At 39.4% G+C, this 27,471-nt stretch overlaps 3 protein-coding genes and 1 pseudogene across 3 annotated transcripts in view; 2 read left to right on the top strand and 2 right to left on the bottom strand.

Moving 5' to 3' along the window:
- LOC145497159 (uncharacterized) overlaps nt 1-27,471 on the top strand; it is a 171,838-nt gene that overhangs the window by 134,988 nt on the left and 9,379 nt on the right. The gene's annotated exons all lie outside the window — the stretch shown is intronic.
- Nucleotides 488-17,582, bottom strand: LOC145496601 (integrator complex subunit 13-like). Its single transcript, XM_081476304.1, has 22 exons — nt 17,259-17,582; nt 15,906-15,980; nt 14,982-15,166; nt 13,893-13,973; nt 13,707-13,779; nt 13,394-13,519; nt 12,549-12,633; nt 11,436-11,543; nt 10,411-10,454; nt 9,772-9,817; nt 9,345-9,419; nt 9,161-9,264; nt 8,829-8,910; nt 8,471-8,547; nt 7,925-7,996; nt 7,101-7,186; nt 6,480-6,561; nt 5,245-5,329; nt 4,659-4,713; nt 4,029-4,189; nt 3,108-3,255; nt 488-2,369 (listed from the first exon to the last, which is right to left on the bottom strand). The coding sequence occupies exons 1-22, from the start codon at nt 17,493-17,495 to the stop codon at nt 2,336-2,338; spliced, it is 2,121 nt and encodes a 706-aa protein (XP_081332430.1). The 5' UTR covers nt 17,496-17,582; the 3' UTR covers nt 488-2,335.
- Nucleotides 17,626-25,576, top strand: LOC145496602 (pleckstrin-2-like). Its single transcript, XM_081476305.1, has 12 exons — nt 17,626-17,957; nt 18,311-18,391; nt 18,640-18,717; nt 19,917-20,042; nt 20,222-20,295; nt 21,088-21,185; nt 21,368-21,564; nt 21,966-22,055; nt 22,145-22,195; nt 23,362-23,445; nt 23,687-23,780; nt 24,546-25,576. Exons 1-12 carry the CDS (start codon nt 17,907-17,909, stop codon nt 24,680-24,682), a joined length of 1,161 nt encoding a protein of 386 aa, XP_081332431.1. The 5' UTR covers nt 17,626-17,906; the 3' UTR covers nt 24,683-25,576.
- On the bottom strand, nt 25,889-27,195 carry LOC145498598 (carbohydrate sulfotransferase 11-like; annotated as a pseudogene).

The following is a 27,471-nucleotide window of genomic DNA, read 5'->3' as shown; positions in this document are numbered from 1 at the left end:
GCTTTTCTTTTTACTTTCGTCACTTTTCAGTTTCCTTTATTGTTTTCAAGATTCCTCAAAAATCGCAACAATTAAATCCGCCGATTTTTTTTCTCAGGAGAAAAGGTAAACATTATCTGCGCTATAACAGAATACTGAAAGTTCAATGCCTCATAACGCGAAATGTTTCTCGCGCAAGTTCACAATTTTTTCGCACAATTCAACCCTAAATCTAAAAATTATTAGAATAAACCGCAGGTGATTTTCACCATAAAGGTGTTTCTGCATGCAAAACTCTTCTGTAAACAGGGGAATCTTCAATATGTATGCAAATTAAAGATCTAATGAGACGTCCCCCACCTGCTGATGATTTCATATCACTAAGCAACCTGGAACCAATTTCAGCGGTTTAGCTTTTGTAGCTTTGTTGTGCAAAGTAAAACTAGCAAAGCGAACGTGAAGGTTACAAGCTATTGCCAAAGTAGAGACAACACTATGTTACCCTTGGTGGAACTTTCTCCAGACGTGTGAAAAGTTCAGACATTGTCGTTGTTGATTCACAGTGCGAATACAATTCCGACATCGCCAAAATAATTCTCAACACAATTGAGAATTTTCAAAGATAAACCGAGGCTAATTAACGCCATTTTGTGCCGAACTACTCGTAGTTACACAACTTAATGTCACAAAAACGCCAGGCTTCCAAGGTAGAATTTTCACGCAGTGAAAAACCAACCCGACACACGGCACGTTCTTCGCAGACACCACGCATAAAATCGGCGATTTTACACGGGAAAGCTACACCATTACAGAGTTACAGAGGTGTACATCTGATGCGCTTTGAACATAAACATGGCAAAGATGGCCCAATGGTCGTGATAGCAGAGGAATTGCCTTTTCGAACACACGAGCACTTGAACAACACTGAGTTGCCAAATGTCAGCGAACAAGCGGGAAAGCACTTCAATGTCATTTGCTCTTATAAAACAAATAAAGACTGCATAGACGTGGCTCCTACGCGTGGTAAACAGAGTTAACAGGCATCTAACAGGAAAATTAAAACTTTACTAAAATCGTTTTAATGTAAAGTTTACTTAACATTCTCCAGCTGGAATTCCTGTCACCCAAGATGTTCTTTTATGAGGTCTTATCATGTTCGGGAGGATAATAATACGGCGAAATGGACGATAAAAGGAATTATAATACTGCAGTTAAAAAATCCACAGGAAATTTCTTGGCTCTATATAGAACCGAAGGACTTTGAAAAAAAATAGTACCCTACCAGGAAAACCAGCGAAAAGAATATCTCAGAGAAAACGCAATTTTGGAAATTTACAGTCCAAGTCTAGAGCTTGCCAAACAATCCGCATAAGGCCCCTTGTACACTGTACTACGCCGGAGGAATTGGAAAACGGAGGTTTCACTCTGAAAACGCATCAAATGTTTTCCGTCCACACTGCGCCGGAGGAATTTAAAAACGCAACAATCACCGCTCATTTTGTTTTTGTGTTTGAGGAAGACTCGGGCAGAGAAATCACATGATTATCGTGACGTCATCGTTTTCGAAAAGCTTCGTTTTCAAAATGTGTTCTGTCCACGCGAAAACGAAAAGCCGGCGTTTTCAAATTCCTCAGGTTTCAAGAGCGTTTTCGAAAAGCTCCGTTTTCGCGACGGATTAGTGTGTACGGTAGGCTTAACCGTAGAAATGAAGCTGCATTTTCAAATTCTCCAGCGTAATGTGGACGGGGCCAGGGCGGAAAACGGGCCTAACATTCGCGTGGCACGCGAATTTTGTTCCTGGATACCTTGTCATTAGAAACTTTGTTATTGGACACCTCAGGTTCTCGCGCTCTAGTTTGGTAAAAAATAGGGCGTACTGATAATCAATCATATAAGAGATTTTGCTATAGTTATGATTATCTTCTAGAAAGTATATTTATTTACAGTAATAACAGACCGCAGAGAACAGTAATCTAGCTACAGTGCATGTTTGCACAAGGAACTGTACACTACGCTTAGAGAGAAGCTACACTTAACGTTCGTGAAGTCATGTGTTTGGACCAAATTCTGGTCTAGACCGGCGATGGTTAGTTACCAATGTTTCTTTGTGACTTCGTGTGTCTCAAACAATAACAATTATGACCATCCAAGATTTCGGTTAGTTATTCACTGAGCCAGCGGTTGTCGCTGGTGTGGTTGCCAAGCAACATGGGACCGTTCGGTCACGTGACAACTCCCGCTATTTCTGACACAGCAACAAGAGCCAGACAGTCATGGGGCATAGCTTGTTTACGAGAAATTGTCGACAAGAATATCTTTCTCAACTGTGCGAACTGTGGTGTCATGCACCATCGAGTCAAAGCCATTCTTCCACAGGAGTGCCTCTACCACTGAAAAAATAAAAATTTCAAGCTTGCATCAGGCTTAACTGAACCATAACAAAAAATTAGCATTTTTGCTTCTCCCTCAACACTCCTAGATGGGACGCTAGTCCATCCCAGGGTTTCCCTCAGCATTAAATGTGCTGATACCATTTATACACCTGGGCATAGAGAGGAATTCTAAGAGTTCTTCCCTAAAACACAATGATCCTGTCCAGGGCTCGAACCTGGACCACTCGATTCAAACACTAGCGTGCTAAATAACCATTAGGCCATCATTGCCAGTCCCAAAGAAAAGGTAGGTAGGTAAAGTCTGCGTACGAGCCAAATGGCCCATCAGGCCGGCGCTTATCCCGGTTACTGTAGCATGAAACGACTAGGAGTATTTCTACTCCCCCCTGGATGGGGTGCTAGTCCATCGTAGGGTTACCCCCAGCATAAAATTTGCCAGTACCCATTTATACACCTAGGTGGAGAGACGCACTGCGAGAGTAAAGTGTCTTCCCCAAGAACACAAAACAATGTTCCCGGCCAGGGCTCGACCCCGGACTGCTCGATCCGGAGACGAGCGCACTAACCATGGGGCCACCGCGATGAAAAGAAAGACACAACTTAGAGTCAACATTTCGATAAAGAACGCTTCCCTAACCAGGCACCACGCTTTCGATATCGCAAGTTCAAGTCACACAAACAATCTTAATTTTCCATAACGGAAATTCTCTAGGTGTGACTGTAAAGTGCGTGTACCTGCTGTTGCTTCCTGTGTCCATGGGACTGACGTACAACTCAGCCTTGTTCCCTGTCGACTGAAGTCTGCCGGCAAATTCCTCATGACGTGACGCAGCTATTGCGTTCATTTTACTGTTCCACATCGATAACAGAGAGGTTGCTGCACCTATAGTCCAGCAAGAAAGCATTCAGTCAGTCAATCTATCACTGAATGGTCAGTTAATCAGTCAGTCAGTCAGTCAGTCAGTCAGTCAGTCTGTCAGTCAGTCAGTCAGTCGTCAGTCAGTCAGTCAGTCTGTCAGTCTGTCAGTCAGTCAGTCAGTCAGTCAGTCAGTCTGTCAGTCAGTCTATCAGTCAGTCAGTCAGTTAGTCAGTCACTCACTCAGTCAGTCAGTCTGTCTGTCTATCTGTCAGTCAGTCAGTCAGTCAGTCGGAAAGTCATTCATTCATTCAGTCAGTCAGTCAGTCAGTCAGTCAGTCATTCAGTCATTCATTCACACAGTCAGTCGGTCGGTCGATTGGTCGGTCGTTCGGTTGGTCAGTCGGTCAGTCAGTCAGTCAGTCAGTCAGTCAGTCAGCCAGTCAGACGGTCAGTTAATCATTCAGTCCGTCCGTCCGTCAGTCAGTCAGTCAGTCAGATAGTCAGACAGACAGTCAGTCAGTCAAGCAGGCAGGCAGGCAATCAACCGATCAAAAACAATCCCTGAATCAATCCGTCAAGATGGCAGTCAGTCAACCGCTTCGACTTTTTCAGTCCCTGATGCTATAGTCGTTTGCGTGTTTGTGTCAACCGCAAATGCACCAGGAAAATTTCCAAGAAAGTCTACTTTTATCATTGCTGGCTCTAGCGGATGTACACTATCAAGTCCCAATGTTCTGCTTTTAAATTCTAAAGTATTTTAACACCACTGTTACCTTTCACTCAAACTCGTTTCTCACCTCTACCTGTCTGTTTACTGAGTCCTGGCTGATTGTCTGTTCGTAATCTCTTGTGCGCCTGCTCTGTAACTGCTGACCCCAGACCTCTTTTAAAGAAGTGTTCATTGTTTGTGTCTCCACGATTGAAGTCTGTCTTCTCTCTCTCCGTCATGCTCTGATATCTAAGGGTGAGCAATGATAACGGTAGGGAACTTTTGTGTAACCTCGGCAAGGGACTAATTATTTATTTGGTAGCTTAAGCAAACCACGACGGCGACGCCAATGAGAATGTCACCAAACGAAAGGTTTAATGAGTAGAACAATGGTTCTGCACGTGCGTTTTGAATCTTGGTACATTTCTTACCCGTCATCTGCAAAACAACAACTTGAAATGGCCAAGTTCTACGTTTTTGGAAAACGTGAACCGCAATGGCTAATTTTTCCTATCTTTGGATTGAACGTTGTCATTGCATATTTAGCCTGCGCAAGTGTTAAGACCAATAGGCGTACTGAACAGATCTACACAGTTGCGAAATTCGAAGGTAAAATATAAATCCATTTTTCACAAGGCGTCGTAGCCTAGTCATGGTATTTGTTTTCGACTAGACTTCAGAAATAAAGCCAATAATGGTAGATCACGTGCCAACTGACCTGTCAATCTCTTGCCATGAAAGCGAGGCTTCCGAGAGCCTGGACTGCGTGTTTTCTGCTCGGGAAAAAAACACACACAAGATCAGAAGCCCGTTCCAAATGTCAAGTTAGTTGGAGCTGAGCAAAATATACATTGTGCTATCGTTTTTTGGCTAAAAAATTGCCAGTTTCAGCAGGTTTGAGGGATTTTTGGGTTCGCTGTTTACTTGGGTGTTTACTATACACGCAAAACACAACGCAATGTCCCCGAACCGTGGCCAGGGCCTGACCGTGCTGTGTTCTTGGACAACACTTTACTCCCACAGTGCCTCTCTCCCCTCAGATGTATAAATGGGTACCGGCGAACTTAATACTGGAGGTAACCCTGCGATGGACTAGCATCCCATCCAGGGGGGAGTAGAAATACTCTTAGTCGTTTCATGCTACACAACTGGGATCTCCGGCTTAGTCAGCCACTTGGCTCGCATGAAGACTTAACCTCTACCGTTTACTATACAAATAATAAAGATCATTATCATTTGCTATAGAAATGTAAATGTAGACAGCACGCAAACAGTTTGTCTGGGCTCCCTTTACAATTACTCACTTTCAATTTCATCGGTAGGTGTATCTCTCCTTGGGCTGTCTGTGGTGCTGCTCGTGGGACTCGTTCCACGCAGGCATTCAAGTACCTGAAACATTGTTAGCCTCGGAATTTTAGGGTGTATCTAACTTCAAACAGTCGGGAGAAATGACAGCCACTTTTTCAGGCGCCTTCCTCCTGCGATATCACGACATCACGGCTTTGTGACGGCTGACGCCACTCTTGCCAGGATCTCGCTCGCTTTTTAGTTGGAATTTCATCTCTGAGAATAGACCACTTTCGATATAATAAAATTCAGCTTGAGAGCGAGGTGTAAAGTACACAAACAAAGGAAATTGAATGACCATGTTTATTCATTTCTTTTGTTTGTGTTCTCTAGGCCTCACTGAATTTTATTATATCGAAAGTGGGCTATTGACTGAATCCGCAGATCATGTTACAGAATACTGAACTAACAAATGGCCTCGCTATTTTTACATTAGATTGAAGAGAAAGCTAAAAAGACAATTCGAGTGGTCCTACGAATAGGAATTTTGCTCTTTGGATAACAGAGAATAAATATTCGCCTAATACATTGTTAGAACTGAGAATTTAAAGCTAGGATTTAAGCAGCATGGCTCGAGGCAATAGCAAAACAACAAAGTTACAAAATCACATCAAAATTGTTACAAAGTTTGAGTCACTTTTACCGACAATTCGATTAACCTCACAGTTAGCAAGAATTCTTGTTATACCTCCCGACTCCAATACGTTTTCCAGTTGGAGCAGAACGTGTCACGTGTCATGGTTCAAAAACTCACAAACCCCCAAGAGCGAAGAAAACTCACTAACTCCCTAGGGAAACAACAACTTGATCTTTTGACTCCCTCGTGATTAGATCGTGTACCTCGGAGACCGCGGCAAATTTGTGTCCCACCCGGCGTCAAGCAAATAATTGTTTCTCAGTTTGTTCTATTTTTGAGTTGGGAGGTATAACAAAACACTCAATGACTGCCCCGACGAGGAACAGTGAGTTTTGTTTCCCCCCGATCCTCAATGTTCCCCTCGGCTTCGCCCAGGGGAATATCGAGCAAACAGGGGAAACAAAACCAACTTCTTCCCTTGAGGCCAGTCAAATTTCTTACAGTATCATACAAAATAATCAAGAAGAGATTTGTCTTGATGGACGACCAAATTCTTAGAACTATCATGAAAAGAAATGTATAGCATTCACCAAAGAAAATATGAAGATGCGTCACCTTTTCATGCATCTTGGATGTCTTGCTAGCGGCTTCAAGGAAAGTTTCTAGTTCAGCCCACACCTGGCGATACTGCTCCTCCCTGACAAAAGGCAACATCAATATAATTATTTAGTTTTAAGACCTCTTCCTTGTGGTATATCTATTTCATTTTAATTGTGTAAACTTGAACTTCAAAAATAATCAAGTTTGATTTGCTTTTGCGTGAGTGCAGCTCTCAAACTAGATTGTAAAACCATTAAAACAAGCTCTAACACCCTCTTTTTCAACCAGTGAGAAGTAAAATAAAAATCAATCGTGATTTAGTTTCCACGTGTTTTCCCGCGCTTGGCACGGGTTTCGCGTCTTCCCGCTCCTGGTACAGATCGTTTGCTTTCCCGCGCTTGGCATCGGCGTATGTTTTCCTGCGCTTGGCACCGGTGCGTGTTTTCCCGCGCTTGGCACGGATTCCGCGTCTTCCCGCTCTTCGTACAGATTGTATGTTTTTCCGCGCTTGGCACGAGTGTATGTTTTCTCGCACTTGGCGCAGGTTGTATGTTTTCGTGCCAAATTCTCATTGGTTCACTGCGCTGTCGCGTTTGTTATGATTGGCTATTAAAGCCAGTGATTACTATGGTTTACCTTTTTGGTCCTTTTCCTCTGATACCTGTCATGGACACGGGGAGTGGATCATTTCTACTTTCCATAGCCTGGACTCTGTAGATCACCTATTTAAATAAATAAAATACGTACGAGAAATTTCTGCAAGTAAACTTGAATAATTCTTGGCTGTAATCATTGACCTTATTAATTAAAGTGCCAATAATGTCAATTTTTTTTTTCGCTTATCTAATTCTTCATTTCACTTAATGAACTTCTGCGAAAAATTTTTCGATTTGGATAAAACGCAATTTTTTTTTTATAAGTTTATAAAGACGTTCAAATTTGCCGCCATTTTGGTCCGCCATTCGCACCAGTCTTCCTCGGTTTGAAGTGAGTCGTGACGTAGGTTCAGGAACACGTGGTTTGGGTCATGACTCATCTGACTTGAAAACAAGTGGAAATTTTGCTTCAGAGTTGTCTACATTTAGTTTAAAATGCCGGAAAGGTACGTTGCCGCTCTTTGTAACAACGTTAATGATCCAGAAAACAACAGCAGTCTTCATCGTAGGTTCCTGAACCTACGTCACAGGCATCAGTCACGCAGCCATTTTGAGCACGTTATTGTTGTGATCAGCGGCAGGGGTCGACCCCAAGAAAACAGAATTTTGAACTTTGTAAAGATTCCTAAAAAATTGCGTTTTATCCAAATCGAAAAATTTCTTCGCAGAAGTTCATTAGGTGAAATGTAGAATTAGATGAGCGAAAAAAAAAAATTGACATTATGGGCACTTAAACTGCTTGTTGCAGCTGTTGTATTTTATTTGGTGATTTTACAATTCTTCTTTTTTATATCAAAAACTTACTCTTTTACATTCAAGTACATCATTCTCTGTAATTGTCTCCTTCATAATCAGCAATGGCAGGGGTTCTAAAAGCTGTTTGAGAAGAAAAAGAAAAGAAAAAGAAAACTGATCACAAGACTACTAGGAGATGGTGTAGCTATTTGCTAAAGAATCTTCTGGTGTGCTTCCTTGAATAGCACAACAAACAAAAACCTGATATGTTATAACCACTGTTTGAGAGACTTTTGTTGGTCTTCGCAAGTCCCCAGCCAATCAAATAACAATTTTTTGTTGGTTTTCCAAGTCCTCGACCAATCAAACAGCGGAAAACTGCAGGTCCAATACACTACCACGTCACGCTACATTGATTTCTCCTCCCCCAACTAACTTGATTTTTGATTTGTTAACAATGAAAAACCCCACAAAAAGTCCTCAAAAATTGATACAAAATTTTTAACCAAAAGCAACTTTTAATTTTAAACAAATGATCTTTTACCTAAGATTCAGGCTAAGTTTAATCGGTAATATTCCTTTACAAAGAATTCAGATCTTTTTTTCTGACGTTACCTGCATCATATTACAAAGCAGTGTTTCACTGATCACCATAGGCCAGTATCTTGTACAACGCTCCAGTCTTGAAAGACCTTTAAATGTCAAAATATATAGACAGCTATTTTAATTAACATCGCCAGTTAAAAGCCTCAGATTGACTGAGTTAACGCGACAAGACAGAAAGGTAATATGGGTACAGCTGAAAGCAGAAAGCTGTTGTGCCTCTGAATGCAAACGGAATATCAAAACTAAAAATTGATTTTGTGCTAGGTTTTTCCCAAATGCTTATCGCAATTTTATGACAGCTGTGAGCGTACCTAAACACTGGTGGTCAAAACAATACAGATTGAAGGTAAGTTCTAAAAAGGTATACCTTTCTCTAGAGGTGACTTCCCCTTCTTTTTATTCCATGAACACGGTGCAAGCCTGTTAGCCTTCATGAATTCACCAAAATCCTGTTGATAAACAAAATCAATTTCCAGTTTAAACAGGTTCTGATACTATTAAGAGACCATCTTTTACAGTTGAATTATGTATCGTTATCTGTACTCGTATATGGTTGAAGTGATGGCAGTGAAATTTTCATAGTTTCACAGGGATAACGTTTTACACAATCAAGCATAATGACTGTACCGTATTCTTGAGTTCCCTTAAAGACCCACTGAGAACATACATAGCAAGACTTCGAAAGAACAGAGGACTTACATTGATTCTGTAATCTGTGACTCGGCCTCCACATCCTTCACTTATAGACGGGGGATCTTCCATTGGAGTCCGATAAGTCGCTAGACAGTGTATGAAAATGTCACCTAAAAATATAACCGACAATCAGCGTCAGAACCCAGCTAGTAAAAGATAATGAAAGTCATTGATAACATTAAATAATCACCTCCATGACTTGCCAATATGTGTGACACTAGTTTTCCACCAGACTTCTTGGGCTGTTCTAACATGACTTGTCGACCTATCAGTAAATAAGAGATGAGGAGTAAACTACATGGATAAAACCAACAGTTTCTGTCCGACTTTAGAACTGAAAGGGATAACAATCAAGTAGCGTCCTACTCTGCAAGCACTCCATTCAAGAAGGTACAGTGCTTGTAATTTATTACTTCACTAGGTTTAGGCAGCTCAACAGGGGATGTACAAAAATGGTGGATGAGATAAGTCATTTATCGTCTGACCTCCTGGTCAATCTCCCTGCCACTCTGTTCAGATCTCATAGTGATGTGTCCTGTGGGAGCTCGACTAGTTATGTTCCACACTAAACTTTATACTTTATAAGAGATAGCTGTCTACAAGTCAGAATGATTTACCTTGCAGAAGAAAAGATATGAGGCATGCTGTAGGTCTGCTGTTAATCTTCAAATTATAAAAGGAGAATCCAAATTTAAATTATAGTGATTCACAAATGCAAGAATAACATTTAGACAAGTACAATTTACATTAGCTTTGAATGCATACTAGCAAATACTAGGAAATTCATAAAATTTTTTGCATCAAATGGATGAAAAGTTCACATGCATTGCAGCACAAATTCTCATTTCACAACATCCTAGCAAAATGGAGGTTGGGTGCCTGAGACAACTGTGTGTATCCACTAGTGACTGCCAGCTCCTACATGGAGACTGCTCGCTGGCAAACCCTGGCAATTGAGCCATGAGCCCCCATGCAGAAGGGAAAAAACAGGAACCCATCATACTGATGAAATAGTGGAACAAGAGGGAGGAACGAAAGCGGAGGGAGGGGGGAGCCTACAAGAAGAGCCCCAACTCTTACGAAAGACGCTAATACTCATGAAAACGCTCAGTCCAAGTACACTACTAAGACTAGACCATGATTGCTTGGTAGGTTTCCTCCACTGGATCTAAATATGCTTGACTTTTAACTTCTTAGAGTCAAGCTTGTGACAACTAACACCTTTAACGTTATTAAATTGTAGCCAGTATATGTACCTCAACTGGAGTGATTCTGTGACACCCAGTGCATGCCTGAAGCTCTAAAAGAAAATTGAATGAAAGGGTGCTTTGATTGAAATATGTCTTTGACTGCAAAATTCAATTCATTTAACTCCACCAGGACCCAGTTGTTCATAGGATGAATAATGCTATCCACTGGATAAATTACTATCCAATGGATAGCACGGTTTTCTTTGTCAACACTTATCGAGTAGATACAATTAATTATCTGACATTTGAACAACCCGGGCCCGACAACAACAACAACAGCTCCATTCAGGTTATTACCTTTCTGTTAACCTTCAGGGCCGGGTTGTTCAAAAGCTGGTTAATGTTAACCCAGGATTAAAAGATAACCAAAGTACTAATTTTTCTTGGCTACAACTGTTTTTCACTGCTTATGTTTTGTGCAGTTTAAGATTATTCAACTTCAAAACTGAAGGACAAACAATAATAGAAAAACTCACCGAAAAGTCACAAAACTGAAATCAAAATTCTTGCTAATCCTGGGTTAGCTTAATCAGGCTTTGAACAGCCCAGCTCAGAAAATTAAAATAAGCCTCAGTGACATAAAATATAGCTACTGTTGGTAAATTATAGTAAAATCAGTTACACAAAACTTCAAGGTTTTTACATGTAGTCAAAAGATTTCATTATTGAAGTATCTTACAGGGGATAATTTTAATATAAACCTGTATTGAGCAGTTCCAGAAAACATCCATGCCTCTCCCATGAAAGGATTTTGGTTTGACTCCTCCCTTCCTCCTGCCTCCCCACCTCCAGTCACAGCCTTTTGCTCCTCCCTGCGTAACTTTCAACATCTCTCTCAAGAGAATTATCAACCAAATTCCTTAAGGTGCATAAATTATGAAACTTTTCTCAAACTGCACATTTATGTTGTTGCTGAAACAGTGTGATTTCTGTTAGAAATCAGCCAGTTATAATTCAGGTATCTCCTTTAGGATTCCATTTAAACCACATTATGAGCATTCCTACACATGTGCAAGGAGAAAACATTTAACCTGGAGCATGCGTGTTCTTGGGAGTACACCATTTCAGGTGAACAGTGTCCTTGACAGCAACAGTTCCATCTTTTTTTACTGGTGAAGTTTCATCACCACAGAACACACCTACCAGAGGTTAAAAAAGATATCAATTTTAACTATAATTTACAAAGCAAGCAGGTGTTGAAATTCTCAAAATCCACAGTTGTCAAAAATCATTCAGGGTGTCTGTACAAAATCTGTACAATGCAGCCATCTACTGTACATTGTAACAACACCCTCAAAGCAAGTTTTAGTGCTTTTTAGGGGTTCTTTGACATTCATGATGAACAACCCTTGGTGAGTTGCAATCACTTTTTAACCGCCACCGCACACTAGCTGTTTTTTTGGTGTAGAACTGCAGATTTTTTGTTGGGGTCAAATCAGGTTAAAATTTGTCGGGCCATGAGCTTGCCACACACTAGCTGACTTTTTGTTGCGACTAACCGCGTTAAGGCTTGGGGCCGAGTCATCCAAAATCAAGATGGCACCTATTCCACTGACATGACTCTCATGACATTTCCTAATTGGTCGAGGCGTGTGCAAACCCCAACAAATTGTCTTGGTCCACCGCACACTAGCTGACAAGGCCCAACAAGATGTTTTGAGATCTAGCACTGTCAGATATTTCCCGACAAGTCCTGATCTTGTCACAGACTTGTCTGAATTCACCGCACACTAGCTGACAAGTGAAGATATTTTGTCAGCTGACAAAAAATCGGTTAGTGTGCAGCAGCCTTAAAGGAAGTTTCCAGGCAAAAAAAAACACCAGCCTGTAACATCTAAAAATTTCAATTAATCTTAATATTGCCCCCACCCACCCACACACCCAACAAAACTAAACTCAATGGAATATAACAAGCCTCCTTTCCCAAATTGACAAAAAACTCCACCCCCAATGATAGATGTAAGCTTCCCAGAAACAAAGCCACCAAAAGAGTCTAGATTTTCGTAGATAAGCTGGTAATTGAGCCTAACCAAAAATGTTTGTTTTGAACAAACATACGCAATTCTTGAAACCATTTGTCATGCAGAAACCACACCAATTTCCAAACATTTTAAAGTTGTTGTAGACTTCAAGGGAATTCTTACTTGCAACTGTTTGCTCCATATGAACTTCAGCAGAATGCAAGATTTCAACATCATAATTAGCTGAACTACCAGAGTGTTGCTCTTCCTAGAATTAAAAGAATATTTCAAGGAATCGAATTAAGACCCTGCTTCCGACGTGCAACATCAGCTAGAAACAGACAATAACATTATAGGAGTATCGAATGGTCTTTGCAAGCATTTGCAAGCATGTGAGCAGTGCGTTTATTTTTACAAGAACAAGCCGTGATAAAATTTGTCTTGAGAGCAGCAAGCACTTTAGAAAATACAGATGGTGAACAGCAAGCACTTTGTTCATGTTCTCCTAGCCAGAATCTCTATCTTATTAAAGGGAAATGTTTTGCACCAGGTTACAGGGTCGACAACTCCAAAACAGGACAGTAGGCACAAAGTTAGGTAAGTACATAAACTAACCATGGTTCAACCAATCCCAACAGCTTATAGCCAATTATGCCTTATTTGATGCCAAATTAGGACTGATATCTATAAAATAACTAACTTCGTGTAGCTTCACGTGAGTCAGTGGGTGGATGCTCCAGAAGATCTAAAGCTTTCTAACCTGATGTTGTGAACACCACAAGAAGAAGCTAAAAGCTACCACACTAACCCAAACCCAAAGGATTCACAAAATTCCAACAATTGAGCACATTTAAAGGAGAATCCGAGCATGCGAGCAGTTACCAAAATTTTGCAAGCAAGAGCCAGTGAGCACTCATCCAATTTTGCGAGCAATTCAAACAAATGCTAAATTTTGCAAGCACTTTTAAATTGAATGGGACCATCAGATATCCCTTATTATGTTGTTATAGTTGAAACACAGTTCATACCTTCATTGGGATTCCTGTGACTGTTGTCGATTTCAGATTAAAATGTTTCTGAGCCATGGCGCCAAGCTTACTGACCAACTGCGAAGCTTTGTGGGAATAGATGGTTGTGGAGAGTGATGGTGAACCCTGAACAAAAATTATACACAGCATATTGGTCCTTACTATCAGTAAGCTTAGTATCTTCACAAGCAAAAACTCATAGTGAGTGAAGATGATTTCCTTTTACCATGAGGAAAATATGCAACTATTCAGTCCAAATTACATTGATTGATTCATTAATCTGGGTTGCTTTTTACATATTAGTTATTAATACCTTTGGTGCTTTCTCAGTGAGCTTTCCACTATCTCCACTCTGAGGAACATGAACTAAAATGAGGTCTGCATGCCTGAGGGAATGAAGATGATGTGAATTAATTTTACACAATCATTATCAATAGAAGGATGACTTTCAACTGAGCTACCATAATGATTATTATTAATTAATGTTAATTTCATGTACCTGTCATTCACAGCTGTTCCACTATTCTGTTGTTCTAATGCATCTCGTACACATGCTATCAGAGTGTGAACATGGGCCTCACTGTACAAAAAAAAAAATAATAATAATTAAAATATAGTTTGAACACTGAGCTATCAGACAGCACACACGTTATGCACTTGCAGGGATGTATTGTCCACACCTGAGGACAAATTGTCACTTTACTTTTTGGTTAAAGCAGTGCTTAAAGGTCATCAGTTTACTGAGAAACTTTGGTATACTGATACCTTAAGATTTGGCCTGCCAAAAGTTAAAAAATTTCAAGATCTAGTGGCGGTGAATGGTAAATGCAAGAGTTTGAAAGAATATAAGCCTAGCATTTTTGTTTTTGAGCTTGTGACATTTGTGACTTTTTAAACTGTGTAACTGAGACTTCAATGAAAATGTTTTAAAAGATGAGACTGTAAGGCCCGTGAAATAAGACAAAACTGTCGCAACATCCACAGTTTTTGAAGCACCATTCACCAACCCCTTCATGTGTCACCCATTTAAATTTATAAACAAACTGAATCATTGGATAATGCAATTCAAGAGTTTTTTTATTGACTTAGCCATTACAGTATATGAGCAGTTATACCATGCTATACAAATAGGATAAGTGTACACCTAATTTTTGGGGGCATTTTTATTTTGAACTTTTAATTAGCTTTCTATATTTTGGGGGTGCTTTTATTAAAGTAATAATATTCCACTCATGCTAGTTGGATATGAGATGAGTATAACCAACTGAGCCCTATGTTGCTCATTGATTATCTATCATCTCGTATCCAATGCATGCTCGTGGAATAATAATGTCATAGCTAAACATTGCTCTTTAAGCAAATAGTTAGCACTGAGGTAGCCCATTGTGGACACTCAAACCGTGAACACTAGACATTTTTGTACATTTGTTAATGACTATAGAATGAGGGCCAAGAGTATTTCTTTTAGCATGTTTACACCGTAGAAATACAAATCTTGTTAATTATATGAAGAGCCTTCTTTCTCTAAAATGTCAAATGTTCATGGTTTGAATGTCCTTACTGTAAACACTGTGAGGACCTTGCTGACCTTTTCAAGTTTGTGAGGCAGATGATGCGTCCTGTTTTATCACCAGTATGTGTGTGGTTTGCTTTTGAGTTTTGTGGCAATGGTTCATACAGACATTGAACAGCAGATGTTAAGCCATGCATAATGGAACAGTCTTCATCACTGTCTTCCTTAGGAGGGCCAAGACCAGCAAATGATTTGAGCAACTACGAAATAAACAATACACTTATCAAGAGATCTATATGCAATTAAAATAATGAATTATATTGGAACAATAGCATTCAGACATAATGTACTGCTCAGAGATAGGTGAACATTGTTCGGGTGTTTTTACCACAATCTTAACATGAAGGAAATGTGCTTGAGCATTTTCGTAACGTGTTAGGTACATGTGTTTTTTAACATGTTACCCTTTGATATTCATACCCTTTATTTCTCTTGCATGCATTGTTCATGGAAAAACAAAACTTGTCTCGAGCGGAGCTCAAACAAAAGCATGTGTTTACTAAAATCATAAGATGTCAACAGTAAAACCATGAGACTCGAAATTCAAATCAAAACACAGTGAAACAAATGGTACTGCAGTAAAAATAAGTCTCACTGATATTCAAGGAGACAGAAAAACTTGAACAAGATTGCCTGAAGATGTATTTTTATGGTTCGCCACAAAATGGCAACTGAGAAAGTCATGGTTTCTACAATACCGTCATGCTTTCCATTTTGAATGGATGAATCTTGCTTTGATATAAATCAGTTTGCTGCTCAGTTACAGTAAATTGCAATAAACAATTGTCACTATCTTTATCTTCAGAATATGAGGCATCTTGTTAATGAATACACCTTATGGGCATTCATCAACAAGCTACAGAGAGTGTATCTTAGCCATAAAAATATCAATGATTGCTAGAAAACCATAACATCAAACTAAAAAAACAAAAAGAAAACCTGTGGAACACACTGCTGTTCATGGGACCAAGAATTCACAACATGAGCACTATCATCTGAAACAACCACCTTGACCTGAAGGAATTAACAAATTTGTCAATCAGGAAATTCATAACCATTCATTAAGAAAATCCAGACAGTGTAAAAGAATTCTTTTTTGCCTGGTTCAAAGAAATATCCATCTCCACCAATGGAAGGGGATCAAAAATTCCTTAATAAGCAGGGGTTTCCAAAGCTAAAGTTTAGAGGGATAGGAGCAGAAGAGAGGGGTGAGGGGTGGGGAAGATGGATTTTTTTTTCTGGAAGAACACAATCTTTCATTCCTATAGTACTATATAAACACTTTATAAACAGGGGGTGGGTGGGGTGAAAATCATGTGGATTCACCTCATAAACCCTTAATAAGTGGATACCCATAGTGATGTACCAAATTTTAACTTTGGCTGAGGTGAGAAGAGAAAAAGACATGCATGTATGACCAATATGTTTTAATGTCACACCACTTTCCTCATGATAAGGTGATCAATCAATCTTGATCGTGGTAGAGGTCAATATGGTTTGCTGATATAATTTACTATATAAATATTTTTATCAGCATTCTCTAGCATCAACCGTTCAAGGACTCAACTTAAATAATGATATGCCAACCACAGAACAGCTGGCTGGTTCAGAAAAGAGGGTGGTAAAGGGGGGTATAGACCACGTTTCACGGAAAATAAAGCAGCCCTTTTACAATTCACGCTTCACGGAAAATAAAAGAGAACGTTTTGGAAAATCACGGTTCACAGCGACTATAGAAATCACGATTCACTAGGAAAAAATTAGCCATTTCACATTTCACGGGAAAAAAAAGGGCCAATCACGAGTCACAAAAATACCCTTTACCAATGAATTCACAACATGAACACTGTCAACCCAAAATTGCAACATGGAAAGGTTTGAAATCCAAACAGGAGGTTACAACAGGATCTCAGATTACAGATTGCAGATACTAGTGATGTCACCTACTGTTAATGATATGCCAGCCACAGAACAGCTGGCTGGCGAAGAAAAGAATTATTTAGTTTGACCAGTTGTACATTTAAGTAACATAAAGGATGTTTGAAAACAAATACAAATCTCTTCCCTGTTTTAAAACAGCTAATTACAGTAGCCTCCTTTAAAGGGAAGATGTCTGTTTATATATAAACATTGCTTTGCCAAAAGTTAAACAAAAGAACTCTTTGTCACATCAACCAATCGTTTTACGTTTCCTGGCTGCCAAATCAGCTATGTAAATAATTTGGCTATAATCCTGGGTATTAGAAACTAGCCTGTCCTAAAACACCACAAAAGAAATTTCCTTTCACTTACCAGATATTCGTTTGGAAATATATCATAAACAATTCTACAGTATTCGACCGCTGCCTCTATACTGCATGTCCAGGAACTTTTGAACACAGGAGAAGATGTGCTGGAACCTTTTCCTTTCCCTTTTTTTCCACCGCCATCAAAATCAATATGCTGCTTAGAAAGCGACAAAAATTTCGAACTGTGGTCTAGAACAATTACCGTTCTCTTAACAGGAGGTGTAGATGTGTCGTTAGTCATCGCAGAAAAGTCCTAGAAGTTGTTGGAAGAGCAAGTCAGTTTTTGTAAACTTCATCCGCCATTTTTGAAAGCTTGGTTACACAGGCCAGTCATTCCCAGAGTACATTACGGGCTCTACGCTGTAACCAGGTTATGTTTTATGGTCAAACTTTTACTTAAAATTCACTTACATGGAAGAACTATCTCGGTTTTTTCGGTTTTTAATGCTTCCTGGTTAATTAACTTAGTATTTGCTGAAGCATTTGGTTGCTGAAACGTCTTGAGAGTCGAGAGTGAAACTAGACCTGTTTGTGACTGTCACGCATTCTAACTGTGCTAGTAAAAAATCGTTTGCACCAAGTAACGTCGCTTGTTCTGGGAATTATCCTCTCGATATTGTGACAATGATTTGGAGGTACACGGTAAGGTAACATGGACTCCAAGAAAGCAAGGAAGTTAAAAGAGGGTTTTCTGGTAAAGAAGGTAGGCAAATTGCCAGTCAGTTTTAAAGGCATACAAATGGTGCAACATTGTTGAGAATAGAGCGACAGAGCCATCATGGATTTCGATCGATGAAAAAGCGCTGAAATTAGTTCACCGGAAGGAACTTAAGAGACGTTGGAAAAACTGTACTTATGTTGAGGTTAAAGTCGAGATTATTTTATATAAATTATATTGCATTACCTTTTGAACTAACCGGGTGACTCTCAGCGGGAAGCTTGTATCACACACTTATAATAGATCTTACTGTTTGTTGTTTTTGTTCCTTTCAATGCCATTTTTGTGTGCGCATTTCCGCTCAATTAATTTATTAAAAATGTGTTGTTTCTCTACAGGGTCATGTCCGTCACAACTGGAAAACAAGATGGTTTATTTTGTACGATGAAGCGTTAGTGTACTTCAAGAAAAAAAATCAGGTTTGAAGAGGAAAATGTTATACAGTATATTGAGAAATGTTCTGTCAATTTTTTGTAGAAAGCCTGACTAACAGGAAATAAAAGAACATCACTACAAAGAATGGAATAAAAATCAACACTCAAAATTCTACACAAGGCTCACACAAGGCTGAATCCCATATACAATTATGAAGCACATTTGCTTAAGATTTACTTCAGGTCTGCAAACTTCTAACCAGCGTTTTTTGTGTGTTCTTTTCGTTACGTAGATTATGTACAATGCTGGTGAGATTCCACTAAGAGGTTGCTTTTTAGTTTCACCTTGCACAGAGTACACTAAAAAGGAGGTGTGAATAGCGTAGCTATTAATATACAACCAGTAATAACATAGCGCTTAAAATCCTTATCAAATCCCTGATGATATCCTTGATCCCACTTCTCATACTTTACCTTTCCTCCCAGTTACCTCCCCCCCCCCTCCCCCCTTGCTTTTTGGCTGCCCCTATTATGTCCATTGTACATATTGCACAGTTTTCTCTAATTCTCCTGCTTCATACTTTTTCACAAAATTATGCTGTTATTCTACAAGTACCCAGCCCCATTCCTCCACCTTCCCTCCCCCTTTTTTCTCAAAATTCTCAATTGCAGTTCCCTTCCTCTAATTAATCACCTTACAACACAGATTTAGATCCAGTCCCTAACAGTTAGAGGGCTGGCTGCCAGAAAGGTATTGGGTGCAGGTACCTTTATTTGTAGTTGTGGTGGGGATTCCATGGACAAGGGGGCCTCTCTGCAATGACCTGTGATGGTGTACATATAAACACTTCCCAATACAGCCAAGCAAAGAATTATAGTACATCATATTTTCCCCACATGGGTAAGGAACAGGAGGAGGTTTCACTTTGTTACCTCAGCATTTTTAGCATGCACCAGACTGTGATTGTTGCAGGGTTTCAATTACACCATGTTTTATAATCCTATAAGATTTTTTGTGTCATGTTCAGCAATTACCAACAAGTTGCATGCTTGATTTTCACAAAATGGTTTATGTCATTGACTTGTCATATAAGCTTGATAAATGTTGCTTGTGATAAAGTTGCAGTGTCTACATTTTGTTACTGATCAAAGACAGTTGTATTAGCGGTCAGTGTAATATGCAGACAGTGAATTGCAGACTGTGGACCAGGGGTAGAATGCAGAGTGAGGGTAAAATGCAGACTGACTGGTAAAATGCAGACTGCAGGCCAGGGGTAAAATGCGGACTACAGACTGTTTAAATAACTGAATTGTGATACCATTTCCATCATTTAAAGCTAACCTTAAACAGGCTAACTGGAGCATTATCTAGGCTAACCTGAGTGATATTCAGGCTAACCGGAGTGATATCCAGTCTAACTGGAGTGATATTCAGGCCAGCCAGAGTGCAGAATTTCACTGCAACTGGCCTGAATAATCCTGTTTATGCTCAGGCAGTCTGCAGGTTTTTTTTTACACTGACCGGTCGTGTTAGTCATGCAATCATGAACCTGTCCTATGTTGTTTTTAGGGTGTTTTCAGAATAACAACCAAAGAAAACATAGAATACTTACTCCAGGCAGCAAATGAAGAAGAACGTGAAGAATGGACCACAGCAATTGCAAATGCAGTCAGAAGATTAGACATAAAGTTTAAGGTACGAAACAAGTTTTAATGGAGTAAGTAACCTAATAGAACAGGCAGATAAGAAAGCAGGTTTGCCTCTAACTATAAGTGGAGGGCTTGCTATTGGAATTTTGCAGAATTTGAAAATAGTATTTATTGTTAAAAACAATGTTATCAAAGTCAAGCAGTCCAATTAATATGTTTTTATAGTGTACAGATTCTGAAGAAGTTCGCAGAAGTGTTTACCCAAGGACACCTGTGCAGTTTACACCAACACAAATAAGGTACAAAACATCATCTCAAAAATAAATTGTAATATTTAGAGAGGAACCCACATTAACCCTAGCTAGTTTTCAGGCTCTTAGCTGATTGAATTGAAATTTGTCGATGATGGTTTTCCAGGAGGGTGAAAAACCCGGAGAAAAGCCCAGCCCGGGAAAGGAGACAGAATCCAGACTAGGTGTAGTCCCTCTTTTGCTTAGTCCGTCATGTGTGATATGAAAGAAAACCTCAAGAAAAAAATGGCCATGTGACTTTACACATGTGCATGTGCTACAAGTGTGAACATTATCGACAGATATAACTGTGCCTTTCAATAACGAAACCATTTAGAGAGTGGCATGTGTGGGTTGTGATTTGAAGATTTTGATCCATTTGGGCGTGGTTAAAATGCAAATTGGTGAAATGATGACATGGCACTACGGTGAGCCTGAATAGTGCTCCAGTTAGCTTGAATAGTGCTCCAGTTAGCTTAAATAGCACCCCAGTTAGCCTATTAAATATAATTTGCTTGAAAGTGGTTAGTTGCCAATAATTGTAAGGGTTAACCCTTGTCGTTTCACTATTTCCTGTTTTAAACACCCCCAATCCATTTTATTTTTTTTTTTTTTTTCAAGGTTTGTTGATTACATGTACCATAATAATATTACTATTAAATAGTAATATCTATTTATTGATATTGTTACTAACAGCAGCAAAAGACACCGTCAATAAAATATTGTTAGCTGGTTCTTGAACCTCAGAGTTCCATGTTATTGTCAGAGGCATAGTAAGTACCAAAATTTGATTTCTGTCAGGGAGATGGTTGAGGCCATGCAAGATGCTGATGCTGGAATACCCCTTGGCACTCACATGTGTCACGAAGAAAATAAACCACACAAACTGTGTTTTACTGGTGAGGAAATGTTTTAAGTATAAAGTATTCTCTTCTATTTTATTTTGTCATTATTATAATTTTTTAATTTTTATTTATATTCTTATTTAGTCTTTGTAATTATATATTTGTAGTCTTTGCCCAATAAAGTTTTTTTTTTAATTTAAGTAACTATTGACTTAAAGATACCTTAAATCACACAGGAATTCAAGTGATCGATTGGCTGCTTAAATGGTGCTTTGTATCAAATCGAGACACTGGTATTAACTTGGCCTGTGCACTGTTAGAAGGTGCTCATCTCCAGCCAGTTGGAATAACAAGCAAAATGTCATTTAAGAGAAAAACAGAATTTGAAAATGCCACCACCTTCTTGGACAACCCAGATGCTCTTTACAGATTTGTAAGTAGACAGGTTTTTGCGCTTAATTACAGACGTTTTTGAGCCACGGACGTGAGCTGGAAGTCGCAATTTCCTCCTCTTCGTCTCGTATTTCTCCCTTTTCGTCGAAAATATAAAGTTGTAAGTGCTAAAATGAGAGCTTTGCAACTCATTGGTCGGGCATAAAAACGTGCTAAAAGCAAGAACATAAGCTTCCGGTTGACGTCCGTGGCTCAAAACGGCTGTGGTTAAGTTCTGTGATGGCCCATGGAATTGAATAACCACTTTAAATATTAGTAGGCCCTGCAGTAGAAATACGGCCCACTAATTTGACCAATCACAGCATGCATGGTTCCCTGGGTCCCAGAAGGAATTTTTTCTTTGTAGGGTTTAATTTCATTCTTGGTGTTTCCGTTTCGTAGTGTGCGTTGAGATACAGTGCTAATGAATTTCGAGAGCTGGAATGTTCTGATGACTCCAGTGATTCTGAGGACGAAATTCCACGAGATCAGGTACAAAAAATACGTCAATTCTATTCTAGTTTTGCCTTTCACTGTAGTTGACAATCGGTAGAAATTAATAGAATTTGTTCTTTTTTCAGTGTGGAGCTATCAAAGGGAATGTTGTTAAACAAGGCTTTCTGCAGAAAAAGGTATGCTTCTTTCCAACAGTCGACCTTCTATTTTAGTCCATTTTTTCTAGCCCTCTACATGCCAAACTAGGTGAAGTCGTTGGAGATCATTTAGAGCTTTTTCACCTGAGTGTCGAAAGTGATTCGTGTTTGCTTTGTTTTTGCATTGCTACTCTTCGAATTGGTTTAAAAAGCTCGCTCCACTTGGTCATCCAATCGATCTTACCAATTCAGAGACTACTCAAACTCAATCTCAAACCGTAGTAAAACCAAAACCAAAACCAAAACCAGAGTAATTGCCTGATTACTTTCGACACTCAATTGAAAAGTACTCTACTGAACATTAAGGCCTCTAAGACATATTCTCATTGATGGAAACCTAAATAAAATGATATATAAGACCTGTACGACCCCGTGCGCTCTGTCTATGGAAAACCATAGGAAATAAAGATCCTATATGAGGCTATGTGCGATCATGGCCCGACTAGAAACTCGTACAGCCCTACTAGAAACGAAGCAAATACTGCCTCGCGCGTTCTCGTTCCAGCAAAAACAAATTTAAAAAACAAAATGGTCTTATGATAAAACTTTTATTGACTGAGTGGGAGGCCAGACGGGAAAATATTTGGCCCTCTTTCAGGACGCATGAACCTCGCAGTGCTCGGTCCGTAAGTCCTGACCTCAAGCCAAATATTTTCCCGTTCGGCCCTCTTACTCAGTCAATAAGTACACAGTAATTTATTGTTTGAAAATTACTATATAGTGCACTGAAGCTATAAAAGGAGTGTTACAATAATTGGTTAGACATGTATAAGGTTGTGGTGTCAACTTGAGAAAGTCTGGCAGACTTTTTCTAATTCTGCCGTGAAGTCTTGGAAAAACCGCCTATAACAAACTACAATTTGCTCTCCCTTAACGAGTTACTTACTAATAGTATCTTCATATTTGTGGTTGGGAGCATAAGTGAACGAGCGAAGGTACTTAGTCGCTAATTGAAATATCTCCAGATTTGTACGTTGATGGTGTTTAGTTTTTACTGGATTTCATTTGCGGACCAGTTGATCCTCTTTTGAACTTCGAAATGGCAACTCTTGGCGTAATTTCAGACAAGGAAGGTATAGACTTATGGAGGGGGTTGTAATTAATTTACAGGGTCATTAGTTCGTATACTATTTACTATATTACAGGGTCATGTCCGCCATAACTGGAAGACAAGAAAATTCATTCTCTGCAAAGACCCGACGATGCTGTTCTACTGCCGACCTTCTAAGGTAAAGAATATTTGTTCCTTTAAATTGAAGAAAACCTGAAAATAGTAATTTACTAAGATAGAAAGACACCTAAGAGATACTAATGAACTATAAAGGAACAAGGATGGTTAAGGATGGAGAAGATTAACACGGATTCCAAACGAAGAACTTGATAAATTTATGCTAAACTTTTCTAGATGTGTAAACCGTGACATATTCCTTTATTGTTTTTCTGTTTCTGCTTGTTTTGTTTCGGAAACAGGCATCTGTACCAGTTGGACAAATAAAGCTTGTCAACAGTGAGGTAAAGACTCTAAAAAGCGAAGAGGAGTTTGCCGGAGCTGAGTACGACCCCGGTAAGGATGTTTGCCTGAATTTGACAATGTAGAAATATTTGACAGCAGGAGTCATGAGCTCCTGTTTGACAGTAGGGGATGGGTCGTTAAGTTTGATACCCGGAGCGGGACGGGCGAAGGCGTCAGGGCTGTCAGGTGGGAAATTTTTCATTTCCTTTACTGGCTATGAAAGTTCCAGGGTTATTTGTTGTTTGTCTCTTATTAAATGGCTGTTGTTTGTGGCCGATGTTACACACGCTAGGGAGACATGGGTTCCTGACACGCTCTAGTGGGCTATTTTTTAAGGTGGGATTCTTCCATACTCGTGCATGATGAGTTTTTGTTAATGCCCTACTGAAAAATAGAGCAATAGATAATTCAAAACCTTCGGTTAACTATTATTTATAGGAGGTAGATATCGGACCATTTTTCAAATTCACTTAGGCATATTATAGCCTGCATACGAGCCAAGTGGCCCATCAGGCCGGAGCTTATCCCGGTTTCTGTAACAGGAAACGACTAGGAGTATTTCTACTTCTTCCGGATGGAATGCCAGTCCATCGCAGGGTTACCCCCCAGCATTAAATCCGCTGGTACCCATTTATACACTTGGGTGGAGAGAGGCACTGTGAGAGTAAAGTGTCTTGTCCAAGAACACTAACTATGAGGCCACCGCGCCTCAAGATGTATTATACCTGTAGGAAAATAATAAGAAATGTTACATGCCTTCTTAGGGGGTTTAGTAGTGGTCTTGTTAGCTACATACGACAAATGTTCTGTTGACAGGGAGCACGAAACAAACTGCGGGGTACACATTTCTTCTCCGAACACGAAAAGGAACCAAATATATTTTTCGAGCTGCGTCCGAGGAAGACAGAATGGACTGGGTACAAACTCTACAAACCGTCTGTGAAAATACCTGATTATTGCGTGGAAGATACTGTAATTTATTACATTTAGAGGTAGATATCAGAATTATTGCATATAGGTAGCTGGAGAAATTTAAAAAAGAAAGACATCAAAGTTTATGCTACTTACACCCTGCTCCTTACATATTTGGGATCTGCCTTTAAAGTCATTTTCAAAGCCAATATAACTAATTATAAATCCAGATCTGAAGTTTATAGTGATGAATTCTACATCTTGTATTACGACTTGCGCTATCAGATTCGTGAGTGGGCAAATTTTAGACCTAAACGTCGTTGAGGGCAAATGACGTTGATATTGCTTTAAACTGTGGAAAAAGATGTAGCAAAAATCATTAGCGACGAATTGTTTATCTACTGTGATCCCGCCTTTCCGAAGTTTTCTCTTCGTCTGTGAACAAATTACTGGTAAAACATATTGGGATTTACGTTTGCCGTCATTTTGCAATTCAGTGGGATTGGCCACTTTTACGCCACTGGTTCGCGGAACAAAAGGATTTATCAATAGTCTTCTAGCGAATCTCTTAGCACAAGAAATGAGTTAATACCAAAGATGGCGAGTTTAATTCATAGACTTCTGCTGAGATGAATGAATGAATGAACGAAAGTAGCTTTTGAAATGTTTACTAAAAGGCACAGAAACCAAAAATACCCATCGGCGTTTACTATTTTAATTTATCAGCACTGTAATCTACAAATGTACTGGGTTATTGAGTCATTTCAAGTTCGTTTCTTGAACAAATAGCTCGCTAAGGTTAGAAATATTTTGAAGGTGCAGATATTTTTAACAAAATATTAATTTATTTTAAAATAACAAATTGTATGGAAATGGTATGACTTAAAGACACAACCTTTCGTTGTCTTCGTCACGGTTTGAATAAAAACATACTTAGACTCAAGCGTCTAAAGCAGTTTGCATTTGCTTAACAACACAAAGCGATTGGTTAAAGGCGCTCAGTCACGATATTTTTAGCTATTTTGACCAGGTACAAAATTACCTTTAAATTGGAGGAAACCTGAAAATAACAGTTTACTAAGATAGAAAAACACCAAAGAGATAATGATAAACCACAAAGGGACAAGGATGGCTAAGGATGGAGAAGATTAACACGGATTACAAACGAAGAACTTGAAAAATTTAGAACTTTTCAAGATGCGCAAACCGTGACGTAGCTCCTTTAAGAAAGACTGGCGCATGCTTTGCGCCGCCTACGTGTATTTGTCTTCGGAGTTTTGATTGGCTCGGCCGTGTATTGCAAAAGAATTGTCGTGGAAAAGGAACTATTGCGACATTTGCACTGAAATAAAAACATAACTTAACCTGCAGTCGTTTTCAACCTTTTACACGAAACGAACACAGGTAAAATCAAATACTAACGCCCAAAGAGCCAGTAAAATTAAAGTTTTAGTCAGGAGCATTTCAATTGGTGCCAACACGGGTTTGTTTCACTCAGAGGAGCTACTTCACGTTTTGCGCATCTTAAAACGTTTAGGCTAAATCTTTCAAGTTTGTCGTTTGTAATCCGTGTCAATCTTTACCATCCTTAACGCAATAACCATCCGTGTTCCTGTATGGTTTATTATTATCTCTTAGGTGTTTTTCTTTCTTTGTGAACTACTTTTTTTTCAGATTTCCCTCTTTCTAAAGGAGATTTTTGTACGTGTGGCCAAAACAACTTAAAATACAGTGACTGAGGTCCTTTGAGGCCCCCCCCCCCCCCCCAGATGAAGATATCGAGGCGAACCTCAGGTACCCCGGGATCACCCAGTTTTTAGTCCCAGTCGCAGCCCCCTTTACCTTTTCCTCTCCTCCCCCTCCCTGACTCTTTCCGACCGTGTGAAGAATAAAAGCAGGGAATAACGATTGCATCAGTGTTTATGCACTGCCAATTACTTCCGAATAAGTCGGTCTGTGAAAACCAAATATTTCATAATCTTTATCGTACGCATTTCTCAATTGGACGAATTCCTCCTCTGATATCATCGAAAAGAAAGTATTTCAAGTATTTCAGAAAGTCATTAAACTTGGTGTAACGTTCGTCGGTGACCTCGCCCGTGAAATTTTTGCGATATTTGTTGGTGATACTTTTGCCATATTTCTTGTGATATTTTCTTCCTTCATAATCCTGGGCAAATTTGTTCTGGTATGCTGAAACTATGCGCTCCATAGGCTCACGAGCAAAGGCAATCTTTTTGTATGTGTGTAGCATGCGGACGACTTCACTGTTGGAGTGACGTTTCAGAGCGTCTAACAGGCCCATATGGTGCACGATGAATCCTTTAATTTTGGTTGTGTTAAAATACCCCTCTAAAACTAGAAGAACGCTTTTCCAGTTACTACATGCAACCTTTGGGACGAAACAAAACAGCGTTTTATAGCGACTGGACACCAGAACGTGATGCAAAGTTGCTTTAGATAGTCCACCACTTTGTTCACCACACCTAGTAGTGTTTCTCTGATGAAGTCTCTTTGTGTCAGTATTGACCTGAAGAAAACAACAAACAAACAAACATGTAAGACATCAGCCTTCTCTAAAAACTAGATCACCTCATCCATTGAAAGTCATCCCGCTGCAGACATCCCGTAACACCTCTAAGTATAGTGTCTGGCCAAGAACTTTCACTGACTGGAATAGTCTTCCATTTGATTACTTGTCGACAGATTCTTTCGATCACAAAATTTAAGGCCTCTATCTGTGACCACTTGTTTTGTTGTAATTTTGTCCCATTTTATTTGAGCTTTCCCTTTCTCTTTTAATCAAAACTATAACAAAATTCTCGAACGT

The sequence above is a fragment of the Orbicella franksi genome, chromosome 9 (assembly GCF_964199315.1).
Source record: "Orbicella franksi chromosome 9, jaOrbFran1.1, whole genome shotgun sequence".
Classification (NCBI taxonomy): domain Eukaryota; kingdom Metazoa; phylum Cnidaria; class Anthozoa; order Scleractinia; family Merulinidae; genus Orbicella; species Orbicella franksi.
Note: the sequence above shows the minus strand (reverse complement) of the source record. Positions and strands in the feature narration are given on the sequence as shown.